This window comes from Rattus norvegicus, chromosome 17 (assembly GCF_021556685.1).
Source record: "Rattus norvegicus strain SHRSP/BbbUtx chromosome 17, alternate assembly SHRSP_T2T, whole genome shotgun sequence".
NCBI lineage: Eukaryota > Metazoa > Chordata > Mammalia > Rodentia > Muridae > Rattus > Rattus norvegicus.
In genome coordinates, this window is record NC_141550.1 from 15,147,946 (window position 1) to 15,174,876 (window position 26,931).

General features: G+C 48.0%; 1 protein-coding gene across 10 annotated transcripts in view; it reads right to left on the reverse strand.

Annotated features, from left to right (window-relative positions):
• The window catches only part of Ippk (inositol-pentakisphosphate 2-kinase), a 39,213-nt gene extending 12,492 nt beyond the window's left edge, over positions 1–26,721 (reverse strand). For 2 of the 10 annotated variants that reach the window (XR_015640762.1, XM_087590420.1), the window contains exons 1-12: positions 26,497–26,721; positions 18,034–18,081; positions 17,184–17,363; positions 16,551–16,646; positions 15,065–15,131; positions 13,347–13,468; positions 12,091–12,180; positions 6,878–6,936; positions 5,544–5,616; positions 2,695–2,968; positions 911–1,061; positions 181–283 (exon numbers count right to left, since the gene is read on the reverse strand). Coding sequence is in view for 5 of the 10 variants with exons in the window: in XM_087590420.1 (XP_087446546.1) it covers positions 181–283; positions 911–1,061; positions 2,695–2,968; positions 5,544–5,616; positions 6,878–6,936; positions 12,091–12,180; positions 13,347–13,468; positions 15,065–15,131; positions 16,551–16,589 (978 nt within the window). In the remaining 5 variants the exon portion in view is untranslated. 10 annotated transcript variants of the gene reach the window in all.
• Between the last annotated feature and the right edge of the window lie 210 nt (positions 26,722–26,931).

The window sequence follows — 26,931 nt, forward strand, 5'->3', positions numbered from 1 at the left end:
GGCCTGCCTCTGGCCTGTTACAGCCAAGAGAAATTCCACTTAGACCCTGCATTATGGTCACCTGCTCAGCCCATCTAACAGTGCAGCTTCTCTGCTTTAAGTTCTGGGCTGTCACTGCTGTGGAGGGGAGAGAAGGAAAACTCTCAGGAAAGCATAGGGCTTCTCAATGGGTCTACTCACCTTTGTTAATGCAAAGGCCACTGTCCCATCATCCTCAGTGGATAGATCAAGCAGTTTCTGGTAAAATACTTCATCATAAGGCCCATCTATCTGTAATGTTTTCCTGAAGGAAAATCACCAAGACCAAATCAGCAGGGTGGCAAAGCTCTAAGGACTTTCAGACACTAATATGTTCTGTATCACACAGTGTAGCCCAACAATCATATTTTTGAAAGGCACCTTAGGAGATCTCCTGCTCTCTCTCATTAAGCCTGATTCTGCAACCCAAGATCTTCCACAAAACCCAGGCTCTAGGAGGCCGAGGCTCAGCCTGAGCTGTTCACCACACTCTGAGCAAAAGCCAATGATGTACAAAAAGAAACCTGCTCATGAGACACTGCAGGTGTGGACATGGGGACCCACAGTGCAGTCCCAGGCCCTAGGCGTGGCAGAGCCTGCTAAGGAGCTACCAAGCCCGTGTTCCAGGAGCAGCCTGTGGGACAACACTGCCCTCTACAGGGCAGGCCCTGACACAGGATTTCTGAATGGCCGCATGCATAGAGGCTTTACTTCTAGGGTCTTAGTGACCATGAATCTCAGAGACCCTGGCACAGCCAAGCAAGGGACTTCCTGGGCAGAATTAGTTGTAGGCACCTCCTATAGCCACATTCTAGGAGCTTTGTTTTGTTCTGGAGTTCAGGCAACCTTGACCCCAGCCTAGCTTCACAGCTTCCTCTGGTGCCAGCCTCACCTCTCCTCAGGAAACTCCTCCAGGTATTGCTCAACCCGGTTGTACAGAGGGTAGAGGCCTTCGATGTCCAGCTGGTCCAACATCTGCACCTGGAGGGTTTTGTACAGAAGACAGCCCTTCGGTAACCCCGAGTGCTCTGGGGTGTTTTTTCCTACCAAGAACATCAGGGGAGAACGAAAGCAGGTTTATAATCAACACTTGAAGACTGTGGAGGGAGACCCTGGCCGGCGCAGACAACAGAGCTCACTACTCTGAGTGCACAGACAAGGCCTATAGGCTCCAGCCTAACACTCTCTGTAGCAGATCTGCTCACCTCACAAAAGTATAAGGCTGACTGACCTCAGACCACCCTAAGGACCCAGTGGCTCTACACACACAAAACAAAGTATAAACAGTGCCTCTCCCTTAGGCCCCATGCTATCCAAACACCAACTCAGAAAATCCTTTAACTCCATTGCATGCCTTAGAAGTCACTTTATATTTAAGCTTAAAGAACTGCAAAAAATTATTCAAACATCAAGACCCTCAAGACCAACTGGGTTTCCAGAGTCAAAAACCATTAAGTACACACAGAGAGGGGCAAGATCTGGCTTCCACAGGACAAGCTAAACATACAGAGCCACAGATGGTGGTTAAGACCATTGGCCAGGTCCTGTCCTCACTGGGACAGTGAGGAAGCCAAGCTCCATCCTTCACCCATGCACTCACAATGTATACAGCACCTTCTCAATTGGGGCCTGACATCCCTGACCATCTCTCAGAATCAACTAATGGCAAAAACAGGAGGGCACAATATATATTCAAGCACTACAGCAGACACTCTGAGCCACACAACAGATGCCCTGTGTCAAGATAGCAGGATAGCCATGCCATGAACATGTACAGTAGCTAAAAGATGAAAACCCACATGTGCTGATAGACTTACACTATTTAAGAAACCATAGGTTACAAGAAAACATGAGTATACTGTCTCAGATATTACTCATCCATGACTTAGGCCTATTCACATATCAGTGTCAGGAAGGTCTGTGAGGGAAGCTCTGGTGTCAGAGAGCCTCCTTGAGTCCCCAGATCACCTAAGTGCCAGCACCCATCTGTGTCCCCTCAGACTATGGGTTTAATTTCAACCAAATTTTTAAAACAATAAGGAACTGCTTTCAAAACAAGAACTAACCCTCAAAAATTCACTTATAGTTTAAAAAATATATATTTTCAAAAGCAGTTGGCATGGGGAAGTAACGAGGAAGGTGAGGCCTGTGGGGTTTCTGAAGGACACGGGGCACTATCAAACTAAAGGTCTCTGCAGTCCCCGAGAGTCACACCTGACCCTGATTCGTGAGTCATCACAACACATTACAGTGGCAGGGTTGACCCACCTTCCTCCTACTGACCAAGAAGCCCTGTCATTCTGTCCTCATTCCATGGCACTCAGCCCCGCTACAAAGGACTCCTGTTTTCTTACATGCAGACTAAGGAGAATCTGTATCCAAAGTCAAGATGGCGGTCAAGAGGAACAAAGTATAGTTGAAAGCATGAGTCACTGAGGAGACACACAATATATTGCTAGAAACCATATGATCCAGTGACAAGCAGCTTACAAAGCGCCTACAGATGCAAAAACAAGTCTTGACCCTCTGCGTCAGCTAAGGCTCATTCTGTGCAGCTAGACCACATCCCCAGAGGTGCCACGAAGACAGGCAGGGACACAGAGGTCACTTTGCAGGTTCCACTCTGGATACCCATGGGTAGACCCCACAACCTGATTATGGAAGACCAGGCCCTACCTTGGTGATGTAGGCTCCTGCTGAATGGGCTGGCTTCACAGACTCGTGCGCCCTGGAGCCCAAGCCTCAAGGCACCCGCTCGGCCTTTGTCTGAGGTGCTGAGCAGCACCCTGGTGATAACATGCACCAGCTCCCGGATCACAGCCCTCGTGCACTGAGGCCCACTGGCCAGGCCATTGGAAGGGAAGAAGAAGGGCTTCAGGTGGTGTGCAAGCGCCTTCAAGTCAGCCACGGGGCTCCGGGCATCAGCACAGCCATAAATCAGCTCTCCATTCTTTAGGCAGGGGAAAAAAAGGAAAGGGAGGTGGGTCACACAAACTGATGGAAGCACAAGCAGGGCAGGGCACAGACACAGGACCCCCATGTTCTCAGACAAGTCTAATCAGGGTTGCTGCACACTAGCTCCTTGGAGGAATCCCACTCTCCATGAATCGAAGGAGGAAAGGTCCAAACTTGAGACCAGCTTCCTGAACTGACACCCTCAGACAATAATCTCACAGTGTGTCTGCAAGCACATGCTGACCACAAAACCACAGATGTCCACAAACCACCATTTACTTGAGGGCCCAAGCAGTGACTAGGGGTTAGGGCTAGGCCCCAGTCCCCAGAGCTGGTGGAAGACCAGAGTCAGTCCTGTGGTGAGAGGAGTAACTGGATCACTGACATGGACACCTCCTGTTTTAAGACTATTGGTCTTCATAGAGCCCCTAAAAGATGTTCCTTACCACACATCATTCAGACTCACTCATTCCCAGAGCTCAAGCAAGGACACATGCTACCCAATGCTGACACTGGGCCTGACCCATGGGCAGCAGCAGGAGCATTTCAAGGTTCTTTGAACTACACACCTCCATACTTTAACCATTTGGTGGGCCCTCTAGAACTACCCTGGAGACCCCTGCCCTCGGCATCTTCTCCACATGGAGTCTGGTTGGTGTGAACAACAAAATACGAACAGACACAACATCCCAGGACCTATAAGGCTCTATTCAAAGACACCACAAGGTGGCCGCAGGGCTATGGCATAAGGTGCAAATGTCTCAGAAAGTAACAACTTAGAGGGCTGACCCTCTAATGCTCTGAGGCAATGAGCTAGTGTGAGATGTTAAGGGCTCAGGAGAGCAGTAGTAGCCAAGAGGACAGTCTCTGCTCTTGAGAGGTATGGGAAGGCCCCCCTCCTCACTGGATCCTGGGATGTCTCTCTAGAGGCCCTGTCTAGGTGCTGTCCGAGAGACAAACAAAAGCACTGTTCACATGCTAGGCAAGGGGAGGAAGAGGATGACCAAAGTGGAGCTAAGACGGTCACCTGACATCCAGAGTAGAGCCATTGTGCCCATGGTGAAGCTGGCCCCTCCTCCAGGCCCAAAAGTGGCCAAGGGAGTCCTCACAGCAAGGTCTCACCCCAGCATCAAGGGTCTAAACTTGAGAGACATTGTAAATGTGAAATCCAGAGACAATGTTTACACATACAAACATATAGCCATGCAAGGACCTTATGGGGCATCCAGCAGACCCACCACCTAGGTAGAAAAGTGACCCTCTAACAAGGGTTCCTTGAACTCAACACTGTCTCTCACTACAAGTCAAGAATCCAGCATGGGATCACTGTGTACAACCAGGCAGCTTCTCCAAGTGGGGACTAGCAGAGCCTCAGGAATTTGAGGGAAAATCAAGAGCACAGCAATGGAACCAGAGAGCACTGTGCTGAGCTCACTGTACTGCTACCCCACTGTTTTAAAAAGCCGTCACAGGGCCAGCAAGATGACTCAGTGGATGAGGGTGCTTTCCACCAAGCTTGATGACTTTAGTATAAAGCCAAGAACACACATGATGGAAAGACAGAACCAACCCCTGCAAGTTGTCCTCTGACCTACACATATGTACCATGACATATGCATGACATGCATGCATGGGTGTACGTACACACGCCTATACACAAACACAATAAAAGATGAATTTTTTTAATTTTAAAAAAGCAATTGCAGATCACTTCCCTTAACCCGCCTCTTGGGGAAGTACTAGCTGATCTCTAGATTCTTCCATGCAGATTACACAGAAACTGTAGACCATATACCTCAAATGTGACCTGACAGGTTCAAAAATGGGCTCAAAGTTAGAGACTTATCTCCAGGACTCAAATATCAGATTCCCAATCTCTTAAAGAGTAAAAAAAATAAATCAATCTCTGGGGACAGGGATGACTTGATTTGGTGGTTACCTTAATTCAATTCCCTGATCATCTACTGTGGAAAGAGAACTGATTCACAGGGGCTGCCGGGTCTCCACACAGGTAACCACAGCAAGGGCACGCCCACAGCCATCGTTATTTTTATTTTTTGAAAGAGTGAAATTAATTAAAACTGTCATCCACTCCTGGATTTGGGGAGATGGAGACAGACAGAGAAGAATGTTGATTACTCTAGGGCAAGGAAATCCTTAAGTTAGATCCAGTTAACACCAGCCCAGGACACACCAGCAAGACAGAAGACAGGATCTCTGGCTCAGCCATCACTTTTCCCAGACTAAGCCAGACCCAGGTTTGGAGAAGCCCATTCTCAGTCCAGCTTCCTCACACAAGCCTTCATGCTGCCTCGAGCCTATGGCCCACTAGGACAATGGCAAAGAGAACTCTAGAGATATGTTCCCATCATGGCCATAGCCACTAGCTAGCCTTGCTGTCCCCTCCCTCCTTCAGCTCCATCCGCCCTTCCTGCAATATCAAGGGACAGAGTTCCATCTGAAGCCAGCCAGCCTAGACACCTCAATGTATGTGGTCACAGTCTCTGTGGCCACGATCGCAGTGTGCTAGGCTTACTTGGAAACCAGCATGGACTGGAAACAGCCCTTACCTTAAATATCCTAAGGTTATTCTGCGCCTCCTGCAGAAGACTCTTCAAGGCAAAGTGCATACGCTGCTTATTTCTGAAAGGACAAAGCAATGAAGGTAATGAAGGCAGCAGGCTGGGTCTCGGATCCACACATACAGTCCAGACTGAGCTGGGGGCTACAGCTACCTTCATTCAATAACTGGAGCCCAAGTGCGGGAAGAAAGCTTAGTCTAGGGCTCATAGGCAGCCATGAGGAATCCGCAGACAGGAGAACCAGAAAGGTATGGCTCATCAATCACTCAGTCCGTGTAGCTCTCCTCCCTTGGTCCTCAGCTGCAGCAGGCACTCAAACACTGTGACCTCTGTGACAGACGTCTGCAAAGTTCAAGAAGCCTAAAAGAGGCAGGAACATGGGACTTCCACCCTCCCTCCACCTTGGAGATCTGGGGACTGTCCCCTCTTGAACTTTGCCCTGCTCATTGGCAAACGGCTCCTGCTGCCTCCTCCTCACGGCCACTCACGCTCCAGACCTAACCTTACCCAGGTACCTCCATCAGTGTCCCTGAACACAGCCCCCTTCTCACTCCCACATGAAATCTACAGGACTTCCAGGGATGCAAACCCATCCCAGGCAAGGATTCCATGCCAGGTCCTGAGGTCACACAAGGGACAACACATCAGCACAGTCACCACAGCCAGCTCTGAAAAGGCTGCATTATGAACATTTCAAGGACGGCTCCTGACTCATGTTTGACAAGTTACAAATTCTCAACAATACTCTGATTTATTGTTTGCTTCAAAACATGCAGCCTTGGGTGCACAGGTAAATCAATCATGACTCTCCCACTATGCACTGCCAACCTGATTTGGTTCTCCCAGGAATAATAACATTTTGTTTTCTAGAATGAGCAAAGAGCCCTCCAGACAGAGCATGGCCCCATCTCCACCTCACAGAACACCTCCATTTCCCATCTCACCAAACCCCACACGTACCACCTCACATCACCTCCATAAACAGTTCCAACCTCAGGGACACCCACCTCACAGAACATACCCCACTGCTGACATGTCAGACAGTAACTACCACCGGCTTACAGAACACACCCAGCTTTCCCCACAATACAAAACACTCCATCCTCTTGCATTCACCTCACAGCCCCCAGCGTCCCCCTTATAGAAGATCCCAAGCCCCAGTACCCTCACTTCACAGAACATGGCTCTGAACCCCTGACCCCCTCTTCTCATATACACATACCATCAATACCTCACAAAATAACTCTCAAAATCCCCACCTCAAGGTCCTCCCTTAGCAGGCACCACCCACCCTCCAAACAGCAAATGAGAGGGGCTCTTACCCTGAGTAGAGGTCAAGGGGACAGTATTTACTGATTTTCTTCCACTTTCCAGTCGCTACCTGGTAAAACACCAATATGACCTTATCAAATACTTTGTCTGTGACTACAAATAACTCAAAAACAAAACAAAAACTAGCATAAAGGGCAGGCTGCAGCCTTGACCTGGGAAAGGTCCCAGGTGTACAACCCTAATTAGGAAGGAGCCAACTCAACCCCTCGCCTAGGGAACTCCAGTTAACTTTCGGCCCCAGTCGCTGTCAGTTCAGCCCTCCTGTGAGCAGAGAAAACAGCAGGCACTTGAAGGTTTGGCAATGAGAATGGCAAGTCTCTAAGTTGCTAAGAGCTAGGGAAGGACACTGCACATGCAGTCTTGTGCTGCCACCTGGCACAACCTTGAGTTGTAACCACCAAAACGTAAGATGTATACATTCCCCAACTGAGAAAACCTAAAGGAACCTAGAATAACTACACAGAGCAGAGAGGCAACAGGGATAGGGACATGGCTTTTGCTGCAGACATTAAGGTATCTACTCACTCGGCAGATCCCACACAAGGACGGGATGAATGCGTGTATGAACGCAGCCACTCCAAAAGGTGGACTAACACCCGTCAATATTTATTCAACTGGCAGAACAACACATATAATGTGATGTCATGCTTGCTTTAAAAGTATACTTACATATCAAACACATTTTGAGAAAAACACACAACACGGAACCCTCAGAGAGCACTGTGAGGGAAAGCACTGGGTAGAACCAGTACAAACAACACGATCCTACTTTGCCTCGTATGTGTATCTGCATGCTCCAACGAGAGAAAACGTGGAAGGAGGTAGCTCCTCCTCCCCCTCCTCCTCCTCCAACTCCTCCTCCTCTTCCACTTCCTCCACCTCCTCCTCCTCCTCTTCCTCCTCCTCCTCTACCACCTCCACCTCCTCCCCCTCCACCTCCTCCTCCTCCACCTGTGCTATGTGTATATTGTTACTGTAGAAACATGCCTGGAAAGATAACCGAGCCAATAAGATGAATCACACTAGAAGGAGCTCTAACTACCACTTATGAATGGGTGTTATTCCATAACTTCAAAGTATATACTTCTTAATCCTATCCTATAAGCTGGGCATGGTTTTCATATGTAAGAAACAACAGCTGAAGAAGTGGACAGGTCTGCTGTAACGTTAGGAGCACTAGTTGCTCTGGCAGAGAACTCAGGTTTCCGTACCAGCATGTACACAGCTGCTCACAACTGTTACTCAGTTCCAAGGATTCTGACAGCCTCTTTATGGCCTTTGTGGGCACCAGGAATGGAGTACATGCACACATGCAAGAAACATTCATTCACATAAAAATAAAAATCCACCTTCTTTTAAAAAAAGAAAAGAAAATCAGCTAACTCTAAATTAGAATAGTGAGCTTGATGCATTTTTTTGTTTTGTTTTGTTTTTTATATCACTGTGTAACCTTAGCTGGCCTAGAATTCACTCTCTCTCTCTGTAAACCAGGCTAGCCTCGAACTTGCAGAAATCTGCCTACCTCTACCTCACAAATGCTAAAATTAAAGGTGGCACCAACATGCCCAGTTTCTTTCTGACACTTTAATTTTTTTTTTATTAATTTTTATTAAGTACATTGTCAAGGGCATCAGACCCCATGACAGATAGTTGTGAGCCACCATGTGGTTATTGGGAATTGAACTCAGGACCCCTGGAAGAGCACTCAGTGCTCTTAACCACTGAGCCATCTCTCCAGTCCTTTTTTTTTTTTTTTTTTTTTTTTGGTTCTTTTTTTCGGAGCTGGGGACCGAACCCAGGGCCTTGCGCTTCCTAGGCAAGTGCTCTACCACTGAGCTAAATCCCCAGCCCCTCCAGTCCTCTTTCTGACACTTTAAATGTCCTAAGCTCCTCCCTCTGTCCTAGTTAGGGTTTCTGCTGCTATGATAAAACACCATTACCAGAGCAGACGTAAGGAAGAATGGGTTTATTCTTTATTACTGTCTCTGTCATTGAGGAAAGTCAGGGAAAGAACTCAAGCAGGGCAGAAACCCAGATGCAAAAGCCATGGACAGCTGCTTATGGGCTTGTTCCCCATGATTTGCTCAGCCTGCTCATACAACCCAGGGCCACCCATCCAGAGGTGACCCTGTTCTTTTTAGGATACTCTGCTCCCTGTGGAATGGGCCCTCCCACATCAATCACTAATCAAGAAAATGTCCCACAGACTAATCCAATAGAGACACTTTCTTAACTGAGGTTCTCTCTTCCCAAATGACTCTAGCTTACGTCAGGTTGACATAAAACTAGCCAGCTCACTCTCTGTAGCCCAAGGGAAACAAATATGAAACTGTTATATGCACAGCAGCCTGGCAGCCTCCACGGAGAGCACAGAAGAGAGCAGGCACATGCACAGCCTCAGCCCCGGAACTGTCATTACCCGCCCTGCCTGACTCTCAGCTCCAGGAAGGCTGTCCTTGCATGGTTGTCTTTACTGACCTGATTGAGAGCTCATACACTGCCAGAGGTCTTTTCGGGGGTATTTGTCAAAAAAATTCTAGAGGCTACCATTTAACTTCATGGCTTCCTTACACAGTGGGTAACAGTTAGGGCAAGCAAGTATGTAACCTAAAACTCAAAAAGAAAAAGCTGAGTAATGAGGGTGCACAGAGGTTCCAAAAAGCTCTCACACATTCCTGACCTCTACAAAACCACTAACAGGCTTTGGAAAGACCAGAGGAGGCCCTAAGCTCTCCCTTGCCCTTACCTGAGAGAGGCTCCATGGAAGAAAAAGGTAAAATACAGCTTACCAACCCTGCTGAAGACTACGTGGGCTTGTGCTCACACATTCACCTCCTCAGCAAAGACTGAGAGACACTGGCCTGAGGAACCATCAGTATTCCCAGTAAGCTAATCAAGAGTCCAGGGACTCTATGTGAGCAAGAATGCAGACTGTATGGGGCTGGCGAGGTGGACGGCTTAGAGGGAAAGGTTTTGCAGAGCAAGCCTTGGAGGCCTAGGTTCCAGTCCCAGAACTCACAGTGTAAAAAGGAAACTGACTCCCAAACACTGTTCACTGACCTCCACATGCGTGTCTTAACATGTATACACCCAAATTAAAACATATACATACACACACACACACACACACACACACACACACACACACACACTACAGAATAAGCAGAGTAGTCACACATGTTTGCATGACCATAGTATAGGACTTGAGAGGTAGACAAGAGGAGAAAGTTTGCAGTCTGGGCCACATGGGACCCTATCTCAAAAACAGTTAAGCAGGCTGGCAAGATTGCTCAGTGGCTAAACTTGAATTCAATCTCTGAACCCAAGCAAAAAACTGTATGTGGAGCACAAAGGTGTAATTCCAGCACTTCTGTGGCAAGGCGGGAGGCAGACACCAGAGACTCTCCCAGAAGCTTGCAATCCAGCTTGACTAGAATAAACATCTGGCAGAAATGAGCAAACCTGGCCTCAGCGAAGCAGAGAAGTGACTCCTGAAAGTAGTCCTTTGGCTTCCTCACTCATGCAAACATAATGCACACATACACACATATAGCACATTAATTAATAACAGTCACAATTAAAAGGGGTTGGAGATAGGATAAGAGAATGGAAGACCAGTATATGGTATATATTTATATATGAAATTATCAAAGAGCACATTTTAAAAACCTTTAACCTTCTAGAAAAAAAAAATGTTATGGAATGGGTGTTTTGCTTGTATGTGGATCTGCACAGGTCATACTCATATCCACACAGGTGCAAATACAACATCATTTAAATAACTAAATGTGTAGTTGAAGACACAACTCAAGTGAGAGTAACTAGAAAGGTCAGTAAACAGAGGAGATAAGCCATAACTGTTCAGATGAATTCCAAGACACCCCCATCTACACACACCAGGGCTGTTGAAGCCAAGGACAGGAACTGGGTGTAGTACATGCTTACACTCCTAAGAGGTGGAGATCATCCTCAAAGCCAACATAGGCTACATTAGATCCTGTCTTTAAAAAGCAAGAGAGGGTAAAGGAGAAGGATAAAGGAGAGGGAAAAGAGGGAAGGAAGACGGAGAGAAGAGAAGGAATCTTGTAACATTGAATCAACAATAAAAAAATTCCAGTATAAAAAAAAAAACTAAAGTAATTGGGGCTGGAGAGATGGCTCAGAGGCTAAGAGCACTGGCTGCTCTTCCAGAGGTCCTGAGTTCAATTCCCAGCACCCACACGGAGGCTCACAACCATCTGTAAACACTGTTCCAGAGGATCTGGGCATCCTTGCACAGGTGTGCAGGCAGAACACCAATGCACATAAAAATATATAAATCTTTAAGAAGAAAAATAAACACGGTAATCAAAGTAGTGTGGCACTGGCATGAAGACAGACAAATATACTAATAAGAAAAGGAACAGAGAGGAACCCCTCGCTACATGCCAAACATCTTCAACAAGGGTGCCTGGACCAATGCTTAGAGAAGAGGACAGTCATAGAAACTGAGAAAACCAGATACCTATCTATATGCAAAAGAATAAAACTGGACACTTAAACACCATACACAAAAAATTTAACTGAAAATAGCGATCTAAAATTACAAAGAAACCTTCAGAAGAAACCGGGAAGGCTCTCACCACTGGTTTTGGCTGTGACTGATTGGCTAAAATATCAAGACACAAACAAAATAAAAAAGAAGTTAACTGAACTTATTTCAACATGTTTATGCAAAAAAAAAAAAAAAAAAAGAGCACTGCCCGCAGAGAAAAACAAGAAAAGCACCTGCAAACCACTTGTAAGGCATGGACGAGCTGAGCACTGCCACAACGTAAGTGAGAGAGAGAATCAGGGGAAAGAAAAGCTGTAAAGGCGGATGGAAGTGAAAGCTCGGAGAGCCAGACAGCCCAGCTCTGCGGTCACATGCAGCGCCTCTAACTGCTACCCCTGTGTGTGACGTAGGGATGGGTTTAAAGGCCACAGAGCTAGAGCAGAGCCTGACGGGTTAGATAGGAGGGCTGCAAGAGAGACAAGCAAAGGGAGGACTAGGGCTTAGCTCAGGTGGCAGGCGCTTGCCTTGCATGCGTGACACCTGGCACTTAGTGGCCAGCACTGCATAAACAGTTTGATCCACAGATCAAACAACAAGTTGTCCTCTGACCTCCTCACACACACACACACGCCCCGCGCTCTGCACACTCGCACTGAGCCCGAGTCTCACCTTGAGGTGCTGGTGCATGCAGTACCGGCACACCTTGTGCTTCATCTCGTGGGTGACACCATTTGAGAAAGGAATAAACCCACATTTTGGCTGTAATATAAGAGAAAAAAAATGTTTAAGAAGAAATCACATACTTCTTAAACAACACAAATACACACACACACACACACACACACTATGAGATAGAGAAGAGCAAGTATCAGGTAGAAATATCCCCAGAAGTTGTGCTTTCAGCTTTCCTCATAACGGTATACACCCCTCTGCCTCCAGAGGCCAGCCCGCTCGCTGAGAGGACTGGTGGAGCTCTGCCTGGCTTATACAGAGCAGCTTTGTACTCTCCACTGGCAGACTGGAAGGAGTGGAGATGGGTCCAGGGCTCCCAGCTCCAAGAAGCACAACCATTGTTCCCACTGCCATTAACATATGCCCTGCAGAGCGCCCATCTGATAGTTGCTAGGTTTCCAGAACGTCAGGGATCCCGGCTGCCTTCTAAAATCTGCATGCTGTCAGCACACTGTCCTGAGCTTAGCGTTCTGGACAGTGTAACTGAAGAGACAGAATGTCCAGCCCTCAAGGATCATAAGACCCAAGCACTTGGGCCAAGGGATGCCTCAGGGGGTCATCACCTTTCAGAAGGAAGGAAGAGGAGAGACTTAACGGCCCTGTGGAGTTGGGGCGGGTGGGTGTCTTCTAGGGCAATTGGCCAACTACTGAACATAGGCAGCTGAAGTAAGGAAGTCTTGGTCTAAGATCTAGAACTCTGGTGCAGTTCACAGGTACTTCTGTAGGGCACACAGGTGGCTGTGCCTCTGAGAAAACCCTCCTGCACAGGAAGCAGTCCCTAGTCAGAAGGCACCGTAGGGCTGGGTCTTCAGTGCATGAAGCAGCAAGCGTATAGACAGGAGACCATATAGACAGGAGACCATATAGACAGGAGACCATATAGACAGGAGACCATATAGACAGGAGACCATATAGACAGGAGACCATATAGACAGGAGACCATATAGACAGGAGACCATATAGACAGGAGACATGTTTTCAGAAACAGCCCGTACAGAAGGGCACCCAAAATGCTTCTCTCTGGTTCTCCCTAACCAAAGTTTGCCCAGCCCAGGTGGAAGGAACTAGAGCACACAGCATGTAGGGGAGCTGTGGGAAGGCTGAGCACATACTCATAGCAGAGAGACTCACTGCCTGAGAGCAGTCTCCCCTCTACCTATAGGCAGTGCCGGCCACCGTGAATAAAAACTCACCTTAATCTCCACACACAGAATTGGTCGGTGCTCTGCAAAGGGGAAGGTCTGAAGTCTGGTCAAATTGGGAAGGCACATAGCATAACCACTGAGTGTGTCCAGGTCCTTGTCACAACGGGACTCTGGAAAACAGAGCAAGAGTCACGCCTGAGAGTCAAGGTAAGAGATAGCCAGCCCTATAATACTAGAATCCTTGGCAGGCAATAGGGAAGTGGGAAGGCTAGTGCATAGCCTCAGGCTACATACCACTATCCTCACAGAGTGAAAACCTGAGAGAATCAGTGGGAGGTCAGCCTTGTCAAGCTCTAAGCCCTTGACACTGAGGCTTAGAAAGCTTCTTGGAGGTATATGCCATCACATACAGTCATTGTAGCGGACGTCTGGACTCTCCAGAACCCATAACTCTTCAATTGGCAGATTCATCCTTACCTCCTATTGTACTGATCCTAACCACATAACTGAGATCTAGGGTCCTTTTAGCCAATCTTTAAACCTGACCATACCTTGGGGAACTTTCAAATGTGCAACAAATATCAGAAGTGAGAAGAGTCTTGGAAATGGTCGCCAATTCCACCACTCCCTTTGCCCAGGAACAGGGAGAAGTGTACTACAGCCCCTCCCTTCCCTCCCTTCCCTCCCTTCCCTCCCTTCCCTCCCTTCCCTCCCTCCCTTCCTCCCTTCCTCCCTTCCCTTCCTCCCTTCCCTTCCTCCCTTCCCTCCCTTCCCTCCCTTCCCTCCCTTCCCTCCCTTCCCTTCCTTCCCTTCCTTCCCTTCCTCCCTTCCTTTCTTCCTTTTCTTCCTTCCTTCCAACTTCTGATTCTTTGTGCTCCCACATCACCTTAGCTCTGATAGAAGTGGGCTCCTGGCTCTGGAGCACCAGCTTCCCTTCCAAAAGTCAGACTTAACCCAACACAGAGTTCTTGTCACCATGAATTATCACACTTTATTTTTTCCCCTGAGAAAAAAATCTCTCCGTGTAGCCCGAGCTGTCCTGGAACTCACTCTGTAGTCCAGGCTGACCTTGAACTCAGAGATCTGCCTGCCTCTGCCACCCCACCGATTTGTCAAAAGTCACCACTGCCCATATCACGGGATTATGAAACGGAATGGGGATGCTGAGCATCTGTGGGTGAACGGAGCCCTGAAACTGGCTTCTGTCTGTCTTTGTGGACTTCAACACCAGAGCCCAGTGCTGTCCTGTATCCTCCACCTCCTGGTCCTGCTCCTGCCCCAGACAGACCCCAAAGTCCTATTTCATTTTCTGAATCAAATCAGAAAGGATTTTATTATGAAGAATTCTATAGCATTATTGCCTGGCAGTGTCGATAGTGAGACATTTTCACAACCAACACATGGGCTTTACATGCTTGATCATAAAGAAAAAAGCTTTAATCTGATTTTTGCCATCAAAGCCAACTAAGAAACCAGCAAACTAAGAAAAGAGACCATAGGGCTGGAGACAAAGCCTATGGCCACAATACTGCTGCAAAATGCCTGAACCTAACCTGGGTTGGACACTTCAAAGACTTTTAAAACTGTAAACGAGACAACCATGGTGGTACATGCCTGTAATCACAACACTTAGGAAACAGAAGCAGGCAGGTATCTGGGCTTGCAAGGTCAGCTGGTCTACACAAGGAGTTCCCAGCCAGCCAGGGATACACGAGAGACCTGTCCAAAAATAAACAAACGAGGCAAACACTGTTCGACCCTCTTACCTGGTCTTTCACACTGTATCTTTAAACACAGTTGTTTCACAAACTCTAAAGGCAGCTGAACAACCTCCTGAAAGAAAACACACATAAGGTACGGATTCCACAACGTCCTGCAGACTGGTAATGCTTCAAACCATGCAGAGTTAAACAGTTCAAACGGTGAGTTTCAGTCTGCTCCACAGTAAAACACTATAGTTTAAAAAATGCAGTATGCCAGCTTGGCAGTAAGAGCTCATCTATTGCTTTCAGAGCACATAGAGGTTACACAGAAGCAAGAACATTTCAGAGCACTAAAAGCAGCTGGCTCTCCTGACAGCCAGCCAGGACCCATGACACCAGTGACCACCACACCACCAGCATCTCTTGTCACAGCCCCCCCTAGTCCTGTAGCATCTATAGACAGAGAACAAGGGCTGCAAGAAATCCAGCCATCTGGCCAGCTAGCCGCACCACTGAACAGCAGCTTAAGCTCTCATCACACTGGGAGCAATTTAAACCATGTTTGTCACTGTCATCCCTGCCCTATGTTCCCAACATGACAGAACTGAGTCTTCAGAAAAAGTTCCCTAGTGACAAAAGAAACCTGCCTAGACAAAAATGCTGGCTGGGATCTTGCCCCAGGAAGACCCAGCTCCCCTTAGCCATCTAGACTTGAGCAGAGGCTTCCACTCAGCCTAGCATTTGGAAAACGGTACCCAGCAGACGGTACCTCTGACTATCTTTCTTCAAGACAGGTACCAAGTAGGTACCAACAGCATTCAGTGGATATATCCTGTGTGGAAACTACAGGAATGCTCCTGAGGGATCATGCCTGACCTCCAAACATCCCTAACCCTAGACATTGTGGAGGACAGACTACAAAGTCAGTAGCCAAGGAAAGTCAAAATGGAGACTTTCAAAGTCCCAAACTCAGAAGACAAGTCAGGTTAGACAGGTAAGCCAAGGGGCATCCTTTATCTAGTCCCTCCCAACCACAGGCAAGCTACGAGGACAGTAAACCCCAAACAGATGCAATGTTAAGGGTTTCCAAAGCCTTTATTCTGTGGCCCTCACTGAGTATTGTCCACGGCAATTCACACCCAGGTTTGCATCCACAGGCCTCCTCCAAGAGGAACCCCCAGGAATGGACCCACATTGATTCTTAACCTTTATTTTTTTTTTCCTATTCTTTTTTTTTTTTTTTTTTTTTCGGAGCTGGGGACCGAACCCAGGGCCTTGCGCTTGCTAGGCAAGCGCTCTACCACTGAGCTAAATTCCCAACCCCAGACTCACATTGATTCTTAAACCATAGGAACACAGGGCAAAGCTATCCCTCCGGGCTCAAGGATAACGTACAAGGTTCTCACTGAAGAACTTCACTACTCAGACACCTCTGGCAGAGCTGATTGCCACATGGCACAGCAGGTGAGAAAAGCTCGAAGAGTCTCACTGCACAATGGCTCTCACTGAGATGTCAGAACTGAGTGAGACTAGAATAAATAGCACTTACCCCACAATGAACATAGTTCTCTCCCAAAAAGTCTTTCATGACATTTTTGCCAAAGTCCACTATGTTCTGCAGATGCTGAAGTATCTCTTCTGAGGTCTGGAAGAGGCAAGCACAGGATAGCTTCAGGATGGACCTCCAGTCAGGGATCCTAGTAGCACCCCATTCCCAGAAGCCTAACTCAGCACAGACTAAGCTGCCATCCCATGTACCCCATAAACCTCTGGAGAACTCACCACCCATACACAAAATTGTTCTCCACATTCAAGTACGTGTGGCTATCCCACAGCTCCTACAATTGGATCTTGTCAGAACTTAGCCTGGCTGAAATTCCCAGAACACACACAGCAGCCCTGTACAGCTATGTTAGAGCTTCCAATAAAACAAAGCCATCTGAAGAACAGAAGGATGAGTGCATGAATCCCCAGGAAGACACCGCTCAGGAGGCCTGGTAGGGTAACCAACCACTCAGATGGGGCCACACTGCAGCCGCCACACAAGGACAGACCAAGAGGATGAAGCACCCAAGATACATCTGACAGAAAGAGAACACCTTGGGTCATTTCTCTTCAGCAGCTGAGGCGGGCCCATAGGATGCCTGGGCCCCACCCTATTCCTTCTGCCTGTAAAACCCACCTTTGACTCTCACTCCTGCCCAGTTAAAGGCAACATTCCTGCTGGCTCCCGGGAAACAAGGCCCATATCACCTCTACCACCGCTGTCCCATCTGCCTCTGCTCTCAGATACTTGACACACTGCCTCTCAGATGATATAATGACCTCCTCAAAGACTTCCACCTTCCCCCACTGTGAGGTTCTGTGTAAGAAAATAGAATGTGTCACACTGGGTAGATAAGTGTTATGCTGAAGTCACAGTGGACAGTCTCTGGTAGAGCAGAGGCTGAGTCATCCAGGCACAGTCTATGGACGCTCCATGAAGACTGCTTCCACACTCTTTACCCAAGTTGAGGTATTGTTGCTTTCTGGTAAATCTCAAGTCGATACTGAATATCGGAGGCTCCTGTGACTCCAACCAGGTATCTGCTGCTGTTGTCCCAGCACACAGTCTGAGGGAGGCTGAGCCATTCACTAGCTGCCTGAGAGCCACATGGGGCTGAGGCAACTAAGGAAATCATAAGTTAGAACCTAGTCCTAGAATCCCAAGCAGGACAGGCAGACCTACCATAGAGTGACACACAGTGACACAGAGGACCTGCGAGCTCACACATCAGGAGTAAGGATCCACTACATCCCATATTGAATGAACACAACAGAATACAACATACTTAAATTTCTACAATTAGCATTAATATTTCTGCACTGAAAGGCTTAGGATATAGGATTAAACCCTAGAGATAGAGCATTTCCCTATCCTGGGCAAAGCCCCATTTTCAACTTCTAGCACCACAAAGCATACATACAAACCCCTGGAAAACATCTAGGTCGTCTTAAAGCTATAACAACAGTAGCCAGCCCACCAGCCTTACCTTCTTCTTATTTGGAGGAAACTTCAGAAAGCGCAGAACTACACAGCGCTGTTGGGAAAAGAAAACAAAGCATGGTCAGTACCGGCTTAACACTCAGACAAGGGTTAGCAGTCGTGGAGAAAGGGCCGGGGCAGCATGGAAGAGATTCAGTTTGGGTCACTTCAGAAAGCTTACACCACAAGGCAGTCAGCAAAATCTGTGGCCTTTGACCCAGCCCACTCATCCTTGATATTAATCTTAAGGAAATAAGGAACCTCAAAAAAGTCATTATCCAGGGGCTGATGAGATAGTTCAGAGGTTAAGAGCACTGGCTGTTCTTTGAGTGGACCTGGATTTGAGTCCCAGAACCCACAGGGTAGTACTAGTTATGCAAATGGTGTACATATGCCCAGGGACAAGTGCAGGGGCTCTGAAAAGCAACAAGAACACATTGAATCCACAAGAGCTGAAGCACAGGCAACTGTGAGTTGACCAATGCTGGGTTCTGATGAGTGAACTCGGGTCCTCTGGAAAAGCAAGCATACATGATCTTTTTTTTTTTTTTTTCCCCTTCCAGCATACATGATCTTAACCTGTGAGCCATTCCTCTTACCCTCCTAGTTTGTTTTTAAACAGGTTCTCACTATATAGCCTGGGAAGACTTCAATTCATCATCTTCCTGTTCCCACCTCCCAAGCACTGGGATCGCAGTTATGTGCCACCAAACCTAACTCATCTCACATTCATTAAATCACAATGTCTAGCAAGATCTTGTTCCCAAAAAAGGACAGAATTTCTTTTAAGCACAAACTGTTAAGTGAAGCATCATACAATCTCTTCGGACAAAGAGCTCTCAAAGGACATTCATGACAAGTTCAATGGCATTTCCAGATTCAACAACCACAGTTTTGGGTCTTCTTTTTCTTTTCTTTTTGTTTCTTTTCCTTTCTTTTTTTTTTTTTTTTTTTTTTTTTTTTTTTAGCAATCTTACTTCAGAACACAATGTGTAACCCAGGCTGGCCTCATGGTATTCCTGTTTCAGCCTCCTAAGCTAAGAATCGAGTTTCCAGCCAGCTTGGACTGCATAGCAAGAACCTATTTTGAAAGGGGAGTCAGGGGGAGGGGGAGGCACAAGCACACGCACGCGCACACACACACACACACACACACACACACACACACACACCCCAAGCTGGGTGTGCTAACATGTACGTGCAGTCCCAGCAGTAGGACGGCTGAGGCAAGGACTTCTATGACCTACAAGCTGACCCAGGTTATATGCAGCATGAAACCCTGTCTCAAAAATGGCTTTTAAAAGTGCAGTTGGAAGGATGATTCGGAGGTTAAGAGTAGACACTGCTTTCGCAAAGGACCCAGATTCAACTTTTGGAACTAAAACGGCAGCTTATCTGTAACCACATCCGTCAACCACCTGTAACTACAGTTCCAGGGGACCTACCATGCTCTTCAGGGAAAACCTGACCATGATTGAGCATCACCACAGGACACACTGATGTCCTTATCAGTGAGGACAGAGCCCCCCTGTCCTGGCCTACAAGCAGAGGAAATCTCACTCTGTCCCATGGGGAGCCCACAGGAGCCAAGCTTGTTCTTAGAGCTCTACTGCAGCCAGAGGAAAGTGGTGTCTCTCTCCACCTCCCAGGGACTAAAGCTGCACAACAGAATTCTGTAGCCAGGCAGGCTTAGGAAGGGTGGTACTAGGCAAGTCCCATGAGTCTTTCTAACACAGGAACTCCCCACTGTGTCCTCAGAGAAACCAGTTCGGAAGCCCTGTGCACAAACAAATGCCAACAATAGGAAGTCACTGAACCCACACCTGGCAGCATCTTACTAATGGTACCTGATAGTGTGACTTCAGATTTCCAAAGTTCCTGCTGCCTTGTTCTTGATAAACACAAGACAGGAAGCCTGCTTACATATGGAAACTATCTATTTCCTTTGCATTACACACACACACACACACACACACACACACACACACACACACACACTAGCATCAATACAAGTTAATTCAAAAGCAAGTCTTGGGGTTGGGGACTTAGCTCAGTGGTAGAGCGCTTGCCTAGCAAGCACAGGGCACTGGGTTTGGTCCTCAGCTCCTGGTGGGGAGAGGAGGGGATCAAGTCTCTATCCTACTAAGGGGGAAAAAGTTAATATACCTAGGCAAGGTGGCTCACACTTACAATCCCAGTACTTGGAGGCTGAGACAGGATGGCATGTTTTAGGCCAGGCTGATCCACAAGGTAAATTCTACTTCAGCCTAGACTAAGGAAAGACCTGTCTTTGAAACAAAAACAAAAGCCAGGTGTGGTGTATGCCTTTACTCCCAGAGCAGTGGAGAGACAGGCTGATCTCTGAGCCTGCAGTTAGGCTGGTGTACACAGAGGGCATTAGGCCAGAGCTACATTTGAGACCCTGGGTGGGAGGGTCCAGGGAACAAAAACCTGTTGGCTCCTCCTTGACACATAAAACATCAACATCATCACTACTGCAGAGCAAATACTTCCAGACTATGGTCTCTGCACCACCTCTCCCTCTGAGGTGGACCACATGAATCCCAAGGTATACAATGTGAAAAGTTAGGCCTGAAGGGAAGCCCAGACATTTTTTGGCACTTAAGGTCATGTGCAGTGGACTGAGCTTGGAGGCAGGCCTGAATCCCAGGGCATCTCCATATCACATGTCCAGTTGTCCCGCTCCATTTGGCTGCTGAGTTGTCAACTAAGGGATTGGGGGTGCCAGCTAGTCCCAGGCAGTCTGGACACAAACCTTGTGGGACCCAGGCAGCAAAGCCCACAATAACACTGGTTCTCCATTACTGGACCATCCCCCCCACAAGATGTCCTCAGCCATCACAACCATGCACAGTAGCTCGGCCTCTGTCACCCACAAGTCTCCTCTCTCTTCCCATCAGGTAGCTCAAACTGTGACCAACTAGGAAAAACCTCAATGCAGTGATGGATCCATTTCAAGAGAAACTATTTTCTCCACCTACACATTCATCATCCACAAATTGTCATCAGCTTCCAACCACTCCTCCTCCAGGAGACCTGTCATCAGCGTTAAAGGTCGATGTCAGCATCAGCACTCAGACACACTCAGCTCAGCAGAGCCAGCCAGCCACCCAGTTCCAATCAACCCTCACAAAGGGCCTACCCTGACTGAGGGGCGGGGATGGGTAGTGAAGAGGAATCAGGGAATGCCCAGTGACAAGTGGAAAAAACCCTGCCCCAAAACAGTTCCCATTAGCAAAGACAAGTAGAAGAGGTACCATTGGCCAGAGGATGCTAAAACAGACAGCTGCAAAGGATTGGAAGCAAGAACATCGAAGTGCTCAGAATTCATTTTCTAAGTAAGTCGGGGGCCACCAAGTGATTCCTACTTTCTTCTACTTCTCTGTTTCTGGAGGCAAAGAAGCTACACTGAATAACTAACGAGAACTAAAAGGCCACACAGAACTCGCCAAAGTAACTCAAAAGAGCGCTAGCTATATCCATGACAAAATGTCTAGAAAATAAGTTTACAAGGAAGAAAGGAGGGGCTGGAAAGACAACACTGGCTGCTCTTCCAAAGGGCCAGGCTTCAGTTCCCAGCACCCACACAATGGATAACAACCATCTGTAACTCTAGTTCCAGGGGATCTGAGGCCCTCTTCTGGTTTCTGCTGGCATTGCCACACACATGGCAATTATATATGCTGGCGAAACATCATACAAATAAAAATACAAAGAACTTTGAAAAAACAAAAGGAAAAAAGGTTCGTGGCTTCAGGTTCCCATCCTTAGCTGCTTCATCCACTACTCTGAACCTGTGGTAAGGCGGAGCATCACAATGGAAGTGCACAGCAGAGGGAAAAGGTTCCCAAACTTCAGCCAGAAGAGAAAGCAAGAGTTTGAAAAGACTGGGGCTCCAAGACTGTCCTCAAAGCTAAGGATCTAGTGACCTAATTTCCTTCAACTAGGCCTTGCCTCTAAAAGTTCCAACAGCACCATCAGCTGGAGACCAAGACTTCAACATGGCCTTTGGAGGTCAGTTAAGATCCAAACCATAATTGGGGTAAAGGGTACCATTAAAGCCCTTCAGTGAAGATGAGCTATCCTACTCTCATGGTAGAATCACTCGCTGAGTCAAATATCCCAGGGGCCATGTCCTTTGGCAAGTTAGTGAGGAGATAACCCAGAAAAGAGCCCATGAAAGATACCAGGAAGCTCAGATCACTGTCAAGGGAGGGGATACAAAAGAACATCACCCCTCAGGACATGGCCTCAGTTACCAGAAATCAGAAACAGCACTCTACCCAGCCTGTCCCAATTGTGAGAATAACATCCAGATGGGAGTTCCAGTCTACCCAAGGTTTGTCTCCTGAACCCAACTTCAACACAGACTCTCAACCTATAAGGAAACCATCTATGGTGCTAGTTACTAGAGCAAGAGATGCCAAGCCACTGACCTCTGTGACAAAGCCTAATACATATTCTCAGGACCTGAGACGAAGGCTGCTGAGGCTGAGGCGTTCACACTCACAGCTTAGCCTCAATAACAATAGCCTCAGAGAGAACAAGGCAGATCAGCAGCAGTAGGAACAGGCACTTCGTCCAACCTCCTTCCTAACCTTCCACAGCTGTAGCTTTAACCTCCCAGCCATCCCAGGGTTCACACATGTATCACACATTGATGTGATCCTTAGAGCCCAAGGGGAGCTATGGAGACAGGCCAGGCCAGCTCAGTGTCCCCTAACACAGTGACCCCAATAACATGTGAAAAGGATTCAAGGCTCACAGAAGCCACAGGTGGAGTCAGAGAAATACAAGCAAATATCAGAGGCCCTTGAACTACCCACCCAGACTGTGATAGTGGATGGACCAGCACAGCAAAGCCTTACTCTCTAGACACACAAAAGCCTCCTGCATTACTGCTCTCAGAAGAGAGAAAGGTACTGAAAGCTGAAATCTAACTGAATTTTGACCAAGCAGGAAAGAGTCAGGGAGGGAGAAAGGTTGCCTCTGACAATGTAAATGCAGAAAGACAAACACAAAACTAAACCTCACCGAAGGGAATATGGAAAGCAATCCTAACCTGGCAGCACCAGGTAGGGAATCAGAGAATGTGCAATGAGCCAGGGTGTGACTAGACCAATCACCACGAGAGAGATTCAGCAGCATCGATCTGAGGGACCATCACTGCACATCTCACGTGTGGAATGTGCCACTTCTTTAACAGATATCAGTGACAAGAAAAAGTCCAAACTCTTTCAACCAGTTCTAGGTGAATACTGAAGATGGGCCCAGGACTTGGGTTTACACCACAAGGTTGTTAGAATATCAGCCCCGTGCTTCCAGTATCTCCACAAGGAGGATAATTCCTCTAGCATTGGCCAGATGTCTACCTAGGCTATCGTAGATAACCCTGTGATGGAAACCTTTGTGAACACTATCTTTATTATCATCACTTCCAATTTCTTGAAGAACAGAAATCAGATTCAAAACCATACACTTTGAAAAACTTATCTTGTCCAAACTTCTTGTCCTCTTCGCATGTTGTTGGAGTCTCTCACTACTCATTAGGGGTCACTGAGCTGGCCTGGCCCATAGCTCTCTTTTGGCTCTCAGGGTTTCATCAGTGTGACCAAACACAGTCTTTCACTTAGTGACCTAATCCATAGTTCATACCTGTATCCCTTTCAACCCGGAGATAGTTTCGATGCTGGAAACTGATCTCAGGGCCTCAAGCATGCAAATGCACAATCTAACACTAAACTACACTCAAAACTCCTTCCTGATTATTATGCTCAACATAAAAGGTTTTAGAGTCTTCTCCTTATGAGACAGAGTCTTATTATGTAGCTTTGGCTGACCTGGAACAGAAAATACTTTTACAACAAAGTGAGGAGTCAGGAATGGCAGCCTGTAACCCTGAGACTCAGGAGAAAGATCGCTTAAGCTGAGCAGTTTGAGGTCAACCACAGCAACTCAGTGAGACCCACTCGAGTAAGCAATCAAATGATACTATGAAAAGCGATAACACTTGTAATATTTTGACGTATTTCCTTCCAGATATGTGTAATTACAATCACACTGTCTGTAACTCCCTTCTTCCAATTAACAGTACTAGCATTCCCCACACTATAGGCTGTTAGCCTACTTTAATAAACATCCTAAAACACAAGGCTGAGACAGAAAATGTGAGATGATCCCTAAGGCTTGATGTTCACCCCTAAATGCCCCGGACATGTGCACCAGACATCATAGGCTCTAGAAATGATCTGAGGTTCTCCACAGGGTCCCTGGAAGGTTTTAAAACCAGACCAGCATGCAATGGGCAGTTCTCTTAACAAGTGTTCTTCCTGGGCAGGTGACTTAAATAACAAGTCTTTCATGTTACCTCTGTCAATAAGAAGGAAAACATGACAGTTCTGCATAATAATAGGAGTGGACGGATATTGTTTGCCCCAACCTCATGGCCAACCCAACCCAAAATGCTAGGTGCCCTGGACAGCTAAGTAGGAGACTGAATGACAAACGAAATGTACGGTGACCTCACAAGACTCTAGAGCCAAAACCAACCAGAGGAAGGTAAAGGAAGCAGATGCAGATGCCTTAGGAGAGTTAAGCTGCAGGGGCCTTGAAGGAGGCCACAGGCTTCACAGTCTAAAGTGGGTGGTAGGACAAGTCACACCCTCAGGCTGCATGGAGGGACGCCTGTGCTAAAATGCAACAAGTCCCTACCCAAGAGCCCTCAGGGTCCATTCCTGAGCCTGCAGACAGGACGGTGACCAGGTGGCTGACAGCCTAGCAAGTGGGTCAGAGGGCTGTCTAAGCCAGGTGAACAGGGGATACTTAAGGTACTGTACCTGAGAATGGACAAATTGCAAAGCTGTCACAAATCACGATGTAACTCAGACCGACAATTAACAATGCAAACTTCTGGAGGTGTCGCTGGGAGTAGGGGAGACAGAACTCTGACACAATTCCTCTCTTGAACTGGCTGAATGTCCACCATCTTGCCCACACAATCATGCCCCATATACTCCTGCAGCCTTTATTGAGTTCCTCTACCCCAGGAACCTAGGACCACAGAAGGCTCATTTTCTCTCTCATTCCGTTTGCACATAGCAGGAACAGCACGTTTTCTCTCAGTGCTGCTGGCAGTGACAGCGCAGATGTCCAGCACCCCCAGCTCCTGCAGGATGGGCCTAAGGATAGCTGTGTATGCATGCTACAGAGGAGGAAGGGCTGACAGAGGACTTTATAAGAGCTCTTCAACTCACTGATTGATGCTAGCTCAGAAAAAGTGAGCATGCCAGGAGAGGCTTGGTAAAGGCCTCCCTCTCTCTTGGACTGGATGAGACAGGCCTGGGAAGCTCTGTAGAGAAACAAAGTTCACCTGCTCTCAAAGGAGAAGGAGGACTACAGACATGCCCAGTACGAAGGGAGCAGAGAGTTTCTCCACCCTGCTTACATTAGCACTCCCTGGTCACAAAAGGCCTGAAAAAGCTGTGTTCCAAGAGGGGCCTTCTCCCCCTCAGTCTACATTCTGAACAAATACACCAGAAGGTCAGAGATGGCAACTAGACACAAGACCCAAGCTCTAGGCTGCTCAACACTCAGTACAGCTCCACACAATCTTAACTTCATGGAGGCGAAGTGCATGCTATTCCTATCTTCCCTTTCCTAATGCAGCCTACAGCTTCTCAGTGGTGGAGGTGGGAATCACTCCAGCTCTCTGTGCTATTAACCTTCTCACATGACACCTCCACGCCTTCTACTCCCCCGGCCCACCACATTCCTGCTACTTGTAATCAGACAGCAAGATGTCAAGAGAAAATCTGAGGCCGCACACAAATCCATACACTTTTCCTAAATTCGCCACCTTGGAAATGACTATATCTTCTGAAACTCCCTTTCAAGTTGAACGAAGGAGAAACCAACCGTAAAGTATATAATCTGGTGGCGAACCTGCTGTAACGCCCCATTCCTGACATCACAGCAGCAAGGTAGAAAGAACACTACTAGCTCAGTGGTCTCTCGAGGCTGAACTCCATGCTGAGAGTTGACAGCACTCTGGGAACTTTCCCCGGTGCTGCCCAGGCCCTAGTCCAAGCTCAGCCTCTGGCCCGCCGTGGCCTGGCAGTAAGTGAGCATCCCGGCGGAGGCTGCACAGCGTAAGGCCACGCGGCACCCACGGGGCGTGAGGAAGGAGTACTGAGGGGACAGAGAACCGAGCCCTGTGGGGAAGAGTACTGAGGGGACAGAGAACCCAGAAGGGACACTAAGAGGAAGGAGTAGCCAACGGAGCTAGGAGTGCCGGGGATGAGTATAGAGCTGAGGAGGGTATTGTGGGGGTACCAGGGAGCCACCTGAGCGGAAGCACGAGGAGTCACGACCCGGACTGGAAGGTACTAGGCACAGGGCTGCGGGAGTCGTCGGGTGAGGCCCGGAGCTGCGCCGCCCGCCAGTCGCTCACCTGCGCGTGGGCCACCACAAGGCTCTTGTTGCCTTCGCCATGGTAACTCCATTCATTCTCGTCCATTTTCCCCTCTTCCATGCCCCGGCGCCCTGGAACTTCGCGGGCCGGGACGCTGGGACGAGAGCTGGAGGCGCCCGCCTCGCTGGGCTCCCGCCGCAGCAGTCTGAAGAAAAGCGCCTGTCAGCTGCCGCCTGCGCTCTCAGCCGCGGCAACTTGCAGTCTAGGAGCGCCGGAAGCCACGCCCCCGGCGGCCGCCATTCCCAGAACGGTCAACTTCCGGGTCCCGCCCACCTTACCGTCGACCTCCAGGGCGGTAGATGAGCTGGAAGCCATATTATGTGCTGGCAGAGTGACTCACTTCCGAAACGGGCACTTGGGAACCGGAAGGGAGGTTTCCGGATCTGGTCCCGGACCTTGAGGCCGGCGGCTTCC